General features: G+C 31.4%; 1 protein-coding gene across 2 annotated transcripts in view; it reads left to right on the top strand.

The window, feature by feature from the left end:
- The window catches only part of LOC118182207 (1-acylglycerol-3-phosphate O-acyltransferase ABHD5-like), a 41,373-nt gene that overhangs the window by 21,006 nt on the left and 6,634 nt on the right, over positions 1–13,733 (top strand). For both annotated transcript variants that reach the window (XM_035351525.2, XM_035351524.2), the window contains exons 4-5: positions 719–976; positions 11,099–11,207. In XM_035351525.2, the coding sequence (XP_035207416.1) occupies positions 719–976; positions 11,099–11,207 (367 nt within the window). The remainder of the gene's footprint in view (positions 1–718; positions 977–11,098; positions 11,208–13,733) is intronic.

Below are 13,733 nucleotides of genomic sequence, written 5' to 3' on the forward strand. Positions count from 1 at the left end.
TTTACCACCTCGCAGAATTCTAGCAAATAAAATATTGTACTAAAATTCTTTTTTAATTCACTATATGTATGAAATATCAGTAAATTTGTATTATCAATTTATTAATATTTCATGTATTTAGACCATAAATGCATGGAAAATATAAAAAATTACACATAAAATTTACTTTCCAATTTTTGTGTATTCACTTCAGTAGAATTTCCTTTGAAATAATTACATTGAAAGAAATGTTTACTAAAGTAAACAAATAAATATTAAGCTTTTATTTATTTATTATTATTATTATTATTATTATTTTTTTGGTAAATTCTGATACCATTTAGATCATAATTGCTCTTTATTTCATAAATTACATTTTTGTATTTTTAATTGTATAATTTCTGCATGCCATCTTACCAGATTTAAATTGATAATCTATAATCCAGAAAAACCCCTAATCCGGAATCGCCGAAGTCCCAACGAGTCTGGATTACAGACTGTACTGTATTTGTCATTTTGCACTCTTTGTTGGTGGAAAAATGACATTAACGTAAAAATGTATTGTTACTTTTATTTATATTGCAATATATGATGTTAAATAAAAAACAAATATTTCTCAGTAGAACATTTTATTGTAGTAAATGCTTTGTATGACTTAGTATAAAACTATTAAAATATACTTCACTGACAACAAAATGTGCTGCTAGATGTTTATGCATGCTTTTTTTCCTCTCTTCAGGTATTGAGCAATGGAGAAAACAGATTGGATTGAATCATTTCATATTATTAGGTCACAGTTTAGGTGGTTTTTTAGCTGCATCATATGCCATTAAATACCCTGAAAAAGTTAAACATTTAATTTTAGCTGATCCTTGGGGTTTTCCTGAGCCTGACTTAAGTGTGAAGAAAATCGAAATACCTATGTGGGTGAAGTTGATTGCATTCATGCTTCGCCCTTTTAATCCTTTAGCTGGATTAAGAGCTGCTGGACCATGGGGTATATGTCTTCTTTATATATTATGTAATTTGAACAAATGCTATGCTGATTATGAAATATATGTTTTAGTTATTTTGAAGTTATATATATATGTTTAAGAAATACTAAAATATTCAGTAATATTTAACAAAGTGTGTCAGCATTTTGATTAATCTCCAGAGTACACTTTTGTAATAGAATGCAGCTGAAAATCTTCAGCAATATATAGAGGTATATATTTTAAAGCATGTGGCAAATTAAGACAGATGCGTTTTCTTATGGGCATAGGTTGCAACTTTTATCAGTTATAATTTGCATGTATTAAATAATTAACAGATGAAAATATTAAGAGAAATTAAGTTTTAAATATCTGTTAGCAATAAAAATATAGGGTTTCCATTTAGAAGTACTTTTTGATGGGTTACTGCACAAAAAATAACTACTTGAATGCTAAAATTTAAGAGAAATATGCCTCAATATTTACCAAAAGTTAGTGAATTTTTTTCTGTTATAATTTTGTAATGTTGATAAATTCTGATTAGTAGCCAGTTTTATGTCAAGTTGCCTTTAAAAAAATGAATGAGGTAAAGAAGAAATGGTAGTTTGAGCATAGTAATCTTGGATATTCTAAACTTTAATTCCAAAATAATCCATGCATTTGATATCAGGTAACTGTAAAGGGATAGGAGTGGTACCCTTCATTCTATTCGCTTACCACCAATAACTGCATCTCATGATTCTGGTGCATATAGTTTCCAGTGAAGCCATTATTGTCTTGTCAAAACAAAGAAGTTAAATTGAAACACCTCAAAGTAAATTTCATTTCTGTTAAGTAGTTTTGTACACCTCTTAAGCATGAAAAGTTTCATGTTAAAAAACAGTGCAATATTGATTTTCATATACCCATTTCCTAACAGGTTCATGTAATGCATACAGATTTTCTCAAAATTTCCCATTACACATTTCTGTGAATCTCCTGAAACTTTAAACGCACTTTAGTTTTATATTTTTTTCCAGAAATACTTTCAGTATTTTCTTATTAAGTTATACCTTTTTAAATCCATGACAAAGCCATCTCTGAGTTGATATAACTAATGACTACACAACAGCATCTTCCCTCCTTCATGTGATATCATACTGTATTTCTTGAGATGGTATTATATGCATGTCTAGATTAGTCTATTATATTCATGTCTAGATTAGTCTTGCAATAAAGCAGATTTAATAAGTAATAGGTCAGCATTAAGTTATCTTTCAATAATATTTTGTTAATGATTTTTGATACTTAGTACATTTAAAAACAAGGTAACCTGCAGAAATCAAATATGCTCTTGACTTTAAAATCTCTTGTATTGATCTTCAGATTTGATTGTAATAGGTAAGATTAAAGCATTTAACTTCATCCTCTAAGATACAAGCTGATTTTCAGGGGAAAATACTGTTAAATTTCTTTTTTTCTCACTGTGTGTACAAAATGTAGTTTAGTTTCTTCTCACATGGTAGACCATAAGCCTTGACACTGAAAGAAACTTAGAAGATAACTTTCATAGCAATGAAAGAAACTTAGAAGATAACTTTCATAGCACTTATTTAGGGGCAATGCAGAGCTGCTTTCAGATGCACTATTTTTATGAAACTGTTAAAATTATTTAAAAAAAGTTCTGCTTTAGTAATTTGAACATTAAATGTGAATTAATAAAAACAAGTAGCACTACTTGCTTGAAATCATTGACATACCAATAATAAGACATATTATAAGCCATGCCAACCAATCACATGAGCTGTATGGAAGCCATTTCGCTTTCAAAGCCATCCAACTTTTCCACTTTTCTTCACTGTCACTCATCTCAGCCAAACTTGCATTTGAAAATGGTAATATGCTTTCTTTATTATTACCTTTTCAAATGTAAGCAACAATTCATGGATGCCATCATGTAATCATGTTTGTTTACATTGTGTTAGGCACTTTATAATAAAAGGGCTGTCCTGGTTTGCCAATTTCTACTAGCTCAAAATGAATGTATCTGGATATTCCAACCGATAAACTGTTCGAGGCAGTCCTCCCCAAACTGTGCACCAAGTCCTCTTTACAAAGATGGCATGAAATATTGTAAAATCTTCATAATTAAGTGAACCAAAACATTTGGCTTAACCCATTAACCGCTGGTGTTGCGTTGACGCAACAGTAAAAATTAATGCGCATATAAATATAACTACCTAAGATATTTTATACCAGTAGATGATTTTGTGTAGGGAATATTATGAAGATTATTTCTGTAAAAAAATATTTGCCTTCAACAATCATTTTGTATATAATAACTAATCTAATACTTTAAGCAAAACTTTCGACAGGGTATTTTTGCTGAAAATATTTAACGAAAGAATCACCGTCTTTATGAGTGATCTATTTGTAGTCAAGGTCACCGTTTATCAGAACATTACATCAGTCAGATGTTTATATTTATGTTGGGAAGGAAGGGAAAATAGGTGTTGCGTTGACGCAACGTCAGCAGGAAACGGGTAGTCAATCTCCTTTTTCACTCATTCCTTTCGATGTTCTGGTTCATGTGCTGGTTGTTTCAAAATGCCTGGAACGAGGTATCTTACATTAGAAGAAGCCCTTTAAAGATTTTTTAATGAAGAAACAGATGATGATAATGTTAATAATGAACAGAATGAAACTGATATTGTTGTTGTTTCCCCAGAAATTGCAGATGCTAGTGACGAAGAAGAAAGGAATGGCAATGTTTTAAATAATGATAATGATATTTTCCTAAATGATACTACTGGGGAAGTTGAAATTCACGTAACAAATAAATTTCAGCCTTCTAAAATCAGTTACAGTCATACTAAAAAGTTTTAAAAACAGAAGACTGAAATCTTGATGTGGATAAAAAAGGAACTGTTAGTTATGTCTCAGGAAGAACATGAAGAAAGAGATAGAAGAGAAATTATAAAAGACAAAACACAAGGTAAAACTAGTGCACAGATTTTCGATTTTCTTTTTGGCTTAGACATTTACTCTCTTCTCGTTGAACAAATATATACGCTAAGAAAAAAAAAAAAAAAAAAAGCCCATAACTTATTGCATCTGAAGTCTCAATGTTGCTTACAGGATATCATTCTTAACCTCAAGAAAAATGTATTGGTCTTTTAATAAGGACATTTCTGTTCCTGTTGTACAAGGATTGACAACACGTTTACAGTACAGGAATATGAAGTAGAATTTGCATTTGACAATAGTCGAATTGACAGTACTGATAAATTATAAGAGGTGAGACCATATCTAAACTTACTAAATATTACCTCTTTTTAACTACTGAAAATATAAAGTCTCTTTTAGATTCCTGACGCAAGAATGCATTACAGTCAAAAGTTTTTAATCCGGACTCGTTGGGACTTCGGCGATTCCGGATTATCGATTTTTCCGGATTATAGATCATCAGTTTAAATCTGGTAAGATGGCATGCTGAAATTATAAAATTAAAAATATGAAACCGTAATTTATAAAATAATGAGCAATTATGATCTAAAGGGTATCAAAATTTACAAAAAAAGAAGCTTAATATTTATTTGTTTACTTTATTAAACATTTCTTTCAACGCGCGCATGCGTACCTTACGCATAGCTGAAATTAGAAAATTGCAACCAGAAAACTATTTGATTTGTATTCGTGATATTTATAATGACGAGGAATTTGATTTAAATCATATCAAAGACGGAGTACATCGAGATTAAATACTACATTTAGTAAAGAATTATAAGCCGAAAAAAATAAAAACATCTGCCCTGAAGAAAACATGTGCCCTGAAGATAACGATAGTGCTGGCAGATCAACTTCCAGTTCATTGTGTGCTGCAACTTCCCCCCCCCCCTCCGCGCAGAGCAGCGTGAAAGTGAAATTGATAAACAGATTTCGGAACGGTTAGATAAACAAAGGATATACCTTTATCCATTTTTTGTAGCAATTCGTTTTTTGTTTAATGGACATCGAAACATACTTTCGTTTTCTAGATCCTTTGGGAGCTCCAGCATCGGAAATTCTATTTGACATAATCGAAAATTCAAGCTTACTTTTATAAAATTGCTCTTACAGTCTGCAAAAAATAATAAGCCGGATCCAATTCGAAGATTAAGGAACAACGCAATCATCAACATTAACTGAAATAGATAATTAGATAATTTTAGCTTATACCATTCGTTATACATTAAACGCGCACGCGAAAACGTATTCCGCGCTTGTGCAGACGCATATGCGCAGTCGTAAATGTCTTGCACGCATGCATAAAACGCCCGCATGCGCAAAAAGATTTTAGCTTTGAGGTCCGGATTATAGATCATTCCGGATTATGGGTGTCCGAATTAACGACTTTTGACTGTATTCCTTTTGCAAACTCCTATTGAGAGTGTAGAATTAGCCAGAAATAGATCAGCAACAGGAAGACCTAGTAAATTCAGCATTCAAAAACCATTGCATGGAGATGGTAGACATTTTTTCGTAAAGTCCGTTGATAACAGAAGTGTTGTAAAGAGTACCAAAGCCAGACTGTTTATAGATGGATTTATTATTGGAACTGTGTAATGTAGCTTTACATCATGATTGTAATCAAGCTTTTCATGTTTGAATCTTTCAAATGAAATAATCTGTATTTGTAAAAGAAATACAATGTATATTTTAATATTAAATTAATTACAAGTAAAGTTATTTGTAGATTTATAAAACGTTATACAGCTAAAATGTAATCCTGCGCTCCACTCAAAAGAAACATCACACGAGTACAATCCTACTCACTAAACATCCGTAATCTTATTCCGCTGACGTTGCGCGAACGCAACACTCACTTTTTCCACAGGTAGGAGCATTTTTTTTATTTTCAATGTAAATTTAGGTTATAAATGCTTAATTTAATATTTGTTATTATTTTCATGAGAAAAGAAACATTCCGTGTAGTTTTGGTGGTTTATAGGTTAACTAAAAACTAAAAAAACAAAGGAATAAGCCAACACTATCTAGATTTTTTTATATTGTTTGTTTTACTTGACCCTGTATAAAATTGAAGTCACTAGTGCAGAATATTCTTACGAATGCAAGACGGCAGTGCTTTGTTGTCTTGATCACGCCTTAGGATGGTGCTATACCTCACGGAACAGAAAGAAACTAACCAGAAAGATGTACTAACCAGAAAAGAAAAGATCTCACTAACCAGAAAAGATGTACAAAGCTAGAATGACATTTTCGTGGCTCATTCCTTAAAAAGAAACTGTAAACTTTTCTTTGCATTGTTGTTAAAGTTAAGCTCATCATGTTATTTGATACAGGTTTGCGTGCACTAACTAGGTCATTTCCCCCCCCCCTAAGAGTCGAAAACTCACCATTTTCTTTCTGTTCAGATCTCATGTGATTTATGCTTGTCACAGAAACACCAGTCAGATCAGTGGCAAAATTGGCAATTTTGTTGCCAGATTTATTAGGAAAATGCTCCAGTAATTTGATATAAACATTCATAATGGTAATCTTATTGGAACTGCGTAGTAGTTTCCCAGCCTCATGAGGCTCTCAAATTATAGAAATATGTCAAAGATGAAGCAGATGCTATAGTAGTTGCTTCTCTTCTTTTTCAGTGAAAGAATGAATGCTTTAATTTCTTTTCTCATCAAGAATGGGTTGAGCTGAAAGTTTGCTTAAATTTTCAGCTTCGCCAGTAATGCCGGAAAAGGGATGTCTTTCTATTGGTGATCAAATGATTGACATGATATTAACAAATTTTTAAATAAAAAGCTGGATGCAATGTAATCTATCATTTCATGCATATTTTTTTCATTGCGTTCTCTTTGTTGAACAGTATTTATATTCCATAGCATAATTTTTACAATACGGCGTCTCGAAATGGTAGAACTATATTCTACAGTGGATGCACACACTTTCAACTATATCCAGTGTTCTCTCTCAACTTAGCACTGCCGGCTTCAGTCTGTTAGTTTATAATCTAAATCTCGTGAAATTAAGCTCAGTGCTTCGTATAAATGAACAGTGTTATAAATTAGTTCATGTAGTATAACTATTGTTATATTACTTCTTGTTTGGTGTCTTTGACACTGTTTTGTGATTTTTTGCTCTTGTATCTATTTTTTGTTCTAATATGTTTTTTGATAATGGACTGATTTTGAACAATAATAAACATAATTCTGCAAATAAAAACAGTAGCAAGTGGCATAACTGTGAAGAAATGAAAATAATGTGAATATGATGACAGATATTTAGTGTCTGGTTTTGTGTCAACAGAAATGAGTGGTGAAGAGAGACTGCAATGTGTGTTGTGTATGAAAGTTTTTGCAGCGGAGTGTGTGCTTCCAACTAAATTAAAGCACCATTTAGAAGCTAATCACCACAGCATGGTTGGCTGACCTTGTGAATTTTTTGTGAGGAAGTTAAAAGAACTGGAACAACAAAACAAATGTATTTTTAAAGACTGTATCAATGCAAAACAGTGCTTCGCAAGCGTCTTACAAGGTGGCTTACAGAATCGGGAAATTTAAGAAGCCTCATACCATTGCAGAAGAACCTATTCTACTGGCTGCTGTAGAAACAGTGAACATCATGGCTGGTGAGTATACTGGGAAGTTGCTTTTAAAAATGCCTTTGTCCAATAACACAGTTAGTCGGAGAATATGACATATGATGAAAGTTGTCAACGACCAATTAATTGAAAGAAATTAAAGAGTGGAATTTGAATTGCAGCTAGATGAGGCTATGGATAATGATATGGATGCTCATTTGATATGCTATATATACTTTATAAATGGTAATAATATTAAAGAAGACCTTCCATTTTATAAAAATACTGCTGCAAGAGCAAAGGCTGAAGACCTGTTCAAGGTTCTTGATCCATTCATATCTGGAAATAATTTGAATTAGCATAATTGTGATGGTGTCTGTGCTGATGGAACTTGTGTCATCTTTGGCTGCTATGGAGGATTACAAGGATTCGAAGTAAATCACTAAATGCACTGTTGACTGATTGCATTATTCATAGACAAGTGCTTGCGTCAAAGGATTCGAGTTCTGCACTGAATCAGGTATTAGAATGTGGTAAATTTTATACTATCTTGTCCACTGAAAGCAAGGTTTTTAAAAAACTGTGCGAGGATATGGGAGCTGAACACTAGTTTTTGTTCTACTATAACAGTGCACAATTGCTGTCTCGTGGTAATGTTTTATCATGTACCTTTCAATTGCGGCAAGAAGTTGTTATTCTCGTTAAAGAAAGGTGCAAAGGTGTAGAAGATTTTGCTGATGCAACTCTTCGGTAAAACTGACATACTTATGCAACATGTTTCAAAAGCTTAATTTCCTCAATCTCTCTCAGCAGGGAAAACACATACAACTTTTGAAGTCAACAGAAAAAATATCAGCATTTATTAAAAAAAAACCTCAAACTATGGAGAAGATGCAGGAAAAGATTGTTTTTTAATATTACAGCAATTTTTGACGTCAGATGAACACAATCTTTCTCAAGATATAAAAACCATGTTTATTGAGCACATATTAGCTAATTATCTGGTTTGATAAATACTTTCAAAATGAAAATTTCAATAAATTTAAATGGATTCAACATCCATATTAACATTAGTGCTCCACCTGAATTTACTTCTGTGGAAGAAGAGAAGCTTATAGAGTTATGTTGCGATAGCAGTTTGAAAGCAAAATTTGGCAGCATGGAATTGACAGAATTTTGGATTTCAATAAAAAATGAATATCTGCTGTTGAGTGATAAGGCTCAGTGGATTTTAATTCTCTTTTGAACGTGATATTTATGCAAAGCTGGGTTTTTGGTGTGCTGTAATAAAAAGCAAGTATAAAGTAAACATCAGTGTGGAAAAGGAAATGAGGATGATCATATCCAATTAAATTCCACGATTTAAAATAATTTGCATGATTTGAAGGCTCATCCGTGACATTAATTTGATGTTACTAATGTTAATTATTAATATAATGTTAATAATGTAAAAAAATTTAAATAATGAAAGTACACAAGTTTTATTTATTTTAACTCTTAGTTATAATTAGTCGTACTCTTGCTTAATGTAGAGCACCATGAAAAAATTTTAATTGAAGAAAAGCACTGTGACTCGGAAAAGCTTGGGAACCACTGGTTCAAAGGGTGCATGTAGGGTGGTTAAATTGATTGAGATGCTAATTTATGACGTTTCACCAATGGGAAGAATGAAGCAGTTGTCAATTTCTAATGTTTATGAGTGTGTGGAAAAGTCCTGACAAAGTTAAAAGTGAGACTACCATAAAATTACCATTGCTAATTCCATTCTTTAAAAGAATGGAATTAAAGAATGGAATTAGCAATGCGCTAGATGGAAGGGCAGATCACATATGTAAGGAAACAGACAAGTAACAGTTCTGTTTTCGTTGTATATAGTGTTATCATTAAAACAGGTATTTCTATCATTTTCTGTCTGATCTAAGTAATTTTCATAAATTCTAACATGATAAATCATAATGCATCTTATTGGCCAGGAAATGCAGTATGTCTTCTGAGTTCCATCTTTGTTCTTTCTCCCCCACCTGCACAACATCTTTTTGGAGAAAGTGTAATTCTTATCACTAATTTAAGGAGGGATTCTATGGGAAAATTCTTCCCTTCCCATAATATTTGCTATTATTTTTAGGTCTTATGAAAGCTTTAACAACTCACCCAAAATTTGAGCTTGAGCATTATTAAAATTCTTCCCTTCCCATAATATTTGCTGTTATTTTTAGGTCTTATGAAAGCTTTAACAACTCACCCAAAATTTGAACTTGAGCATTATTAAATGCATTATAAATACATATAATTTTATAAAAATATGATGCATAGTGAAAAAATAAGCCCATTTAAAACTGATAATTTTGAATATCATGGAACTACTTTTATGTTAATTTGATTATGTTTACAAAGCTAAAAAATAGTTCACTGAAATATGCTTTTTATATTTTTTTGAAACATGCAGAAATATTTTTTCTTCTTGTAAATATAAATGCTGTTTATTGTGTTAAAATTTCTTTCTCAAACCTAAATTTGTCTTATGCACTTAAATGTTTAAAAATTGCATTGCATTCAGAGAAAATATGTTTATTTAGTTTTATTCCCAAAGTGAAGTATTTGGGCAGTTTATTTTTCATATTTATCTTAAGTAAAATTCATTTGGGCTATTCAGCATATCAATTTGCATGCAAGATGCCCCCCTTTTTTCTTTTTTATAAGATGACACCTTTAAAACAATGCCGGCCTTCTTACATATAAAGCAGTCATGTATTAGACCAGTAAGGTATATTGTACTCGATGTGTTTGCTGTAAAAGATTAGTTGTATAAATTCTTGGTGCATGTTGTCTGATATTTTTATTTTCTATTATTATTTTAAACTTCATGTAGAAATAATTTAATTTGTAGAATAAGTATAGAATAAGTATGAGAATAAATTCTGTCCGTAAAATGCCGACACCTGTTCTTCGCTTTAAATCTGAAATTCCACACTTTTGGTTAAAAAATTAAAGTTGTTTTTTGAATACTTACCTCACTAGCTGGAATATATGATTGTCATTTTAATTTTCATTTGTTATGAGATTTATATATTGTCCATTTTTAATTTTCTAAGCATTGAATAATATATTGAATATTAAACTATTGAATTTTAGCAAAATTCAACCTTAAATTGATTTCAGTTTTATAGAAAAGCTCTGCATTTTAAAAGAATCAGACACTGTTTATTGACATAATTTTAAAAATTTATTTCAGTTTGCCAGATTGTTGTTTGTTGAACAAAGTGGAAGGAAAAAAAGGAAAATTTTTATAAGAGGCTCTTTAAATAAATGCTGAGAAGTACAGGACTATAAACTGCATGGATTCAAAAGCTTAAGAAAACATTTGCAAAATTAGAGTATATAAATATATTAGTGCAAAAATTGTTTTGTACTTGTTTTATGTAGATATCTATATATTCCTAGTGGTTGTTGAATTATTAACTGAAGATATACTCATCTTATTTTGAAACTTTTCCTTGTTTAAGTTTAAGGATTATAAATAATTACTTTTCTATAATTTTAGTTTTACAATTTTATATTTATGTTTATATTTCTTTTAATATCTTAGGACCACAGTTGATTCCAAAGTTGCGTCCCGATATAATACGAAAATTTGATCCTCTGGATCCAGATGTTGTATCAAATTATATATATCACTGTAATGCTCAATCTCCAAGGTAATTCCTTCTTATTTATTATGTAAAGAATACTTATATTCTTGTCATTTTGAAACATTAAACCAGTACAAGCATGAGCATAGAAAATGCTGTTCTTGCAACTAGTCATGTATTGATTGATGACTGTTTCTTATCAAATATTTTTTAATTTCTTTTTAAATCTATACTGTTTTGATTTCAAAAACTTTTTAAGAAAAGTTTGAATTAATGTAAAAGCATTTTTATAATGTAAATTCTATGATTGTATCCTCTATTTAGTTCTGATTTGGGTGATGGTTGTTTGCAAAGAAGAGTCTTCAGAACCTGAGAATTTAAAAGTGCATTTTCTAAAAGATGGCAGGTTTAGAGCATTGATCAGTAAGGGTTCTGAAGTTTTCGTATCATCTACTTATCGCCAAAAATATTATAGATTGTAACGTCAAAGAAAACGAAATATGTGCTGTATTTTTCTTACGGGTTCGTAGATTTTGAGCGATTGATGACAACACTTGATGAAGAATGAAAACACAATTTATTAGCCAGTATTACTCAGGACAACTCCAAAAATATGTTTATAGTCATTGAAAAACTACTATAAACACGATGAAACAATCAGCAACACAGCCTTCAGGCTATTGAGCTTTAACGGTGAAAACAGCTTCATGGCAAAGCACTAGAGTCCAGCTCCCGACTCAGTTCGGTCATTCTTGGAACTCAATGTACTCTCGAGACTCTCTGTTGCTACAACTCATGATGCACTCAATAGCCTCGATGCTGCATGCTCTTAATGCACCAACTCGCGATGCGCGGCCCAGACACCTCGACACTAGACTATACAAGATACTTGATTGGCTGCTGAGGCACTCGCGATGCACTAACTTGCGATAGACTCGACAATCAACTTGATGACACTAGACTGACAGTCAACTGCTACTCCACGTACAGGCAAGGTTTATTTAGCTTTTGGGTGGCTTTCGAGAACATTCTGAGACAAACTGTTAAGAATTTGTTCCAGAATGTTCTCAGTCCATGGCATGTCGCCAGTTGGGCAATTCCATGTCATATCTGGCAACCCTGCCTTCCCTTGCCATTTTTTGGCAACCCTAAACCTGCTTTGTGACTAAGTTATCTTACTGCAGCTGCACATTTCATAACAATATTAAAAAATTAGAGAAGCCTAACTCTATTCTACTCAAAATCTGATGCAATATCAGTATTAGCTTTTAACAAAGTTTTTATGGTTGATAGAATGTTCATGCTCCATATTTATTCTCATCAAGTCTCCTAACTATAAATAAATTAAATATGTTAAATGTGTGCATTCAAGTATTTACCAGTATGCATGAATTCATAATAAATTTAGGTTTTCTGCAATTTTGGCAACCTATGATTGCCTTATGTGTAAAAAATTGATGTCTGCTCAGTTTAATTTTAAATGTTATACTAATTCTTTACCAGAATCTAGAGCTTTTTTAAACCTGTACTAATTAAATTGCTATTCATGAAACTTGCTTTAATGCTGATAGATCTAACCCATCAGCAGTTTAAGTGAATAAGATCTCTGAATTCTAGTAGATCATAAGTTCACTTGGTGGTTTAAGTGGGCATGGGATTTTGATGGTTTCCACGTACAAGCCACAATTCTTTCAGACCTTAAAGCTCCAAAACTTTTCATCAAGATATCATCATGGACAGTATTTAATATAACATGAATGCATTTTCAAATATATATGGATTTACTTTTTTTGTCATCCATTCATTTTTAACTGATATTTATGATTTGTGTGTTCATACGAAATTTAATCTAACTATGAAGAAGTCGATCATGTAAATATCGTAAAATATTTTACTGTCATTTCAAAAGCCATAATTTTTCTAAATTTATTGCTTTTGATTATATGAAACAAACATCAATTTTGGTAGATGTAATTCTGTTAACTTTTGCTTGTCATTAGTTTTTATTCGTGTTTTTTAATGCTCAGCTAAAAGGTTTAAATTTCAACAAATCCTAATTGTATAGCTTGGTTACTAGGCATTTATTAAAGGAAAATCAAACAGTGTTGAAGAATGAATAATAATTTTAGCCCTCTATTTTAAATGGCTTATGGGAAAATATTTTTCTGCTTTAATTTGCTGCAGTGACCGGCCAAATAAGTAATATTTTTTAACATTGGTTTAAACCCCTGTGAGCAAGCTGACTACATGGTTATTGTGTAGCTTTCTACAGACATAATTTAAATATGAACTGTTCTCCTTATGAAAATCCTCAACAAAGATCTCTTTTCCCATAGGTAGTTTGGTCATGCATGCTTAACCTGTTAAACATTTCTGTCTTAATTTTCTGTTAATTTGCTTTTATTATACACTGGTTATCGTAAATTAAGGAAAAATCACAAAAATCACGATTACTGAAAAAGTTACATGTAGAATTTAATGAAACTTACCCATAATATACAACACATAGTAAGGCATCAAATAACATAAAAAGAAATTACCAGACAAATATGGTAGTATAAAAATTAGCACATGTATAAAATGAACGAATCG

This window comes from Stegodyphus dumicola, chromosome X2 (assembly GCF_044657685.1).
Source record: "Stegodyphus dumicola isolate Sdum_Otavi_A_Nest chromosome X2, ASM4465768v1".
Classification (NCBI taxonomy): Eukaryota; Metazoa; Arthropoda; class Arachnida; order Araneae; family Eresidae; genus Stegodyphus; species Stegodyphus dumicola.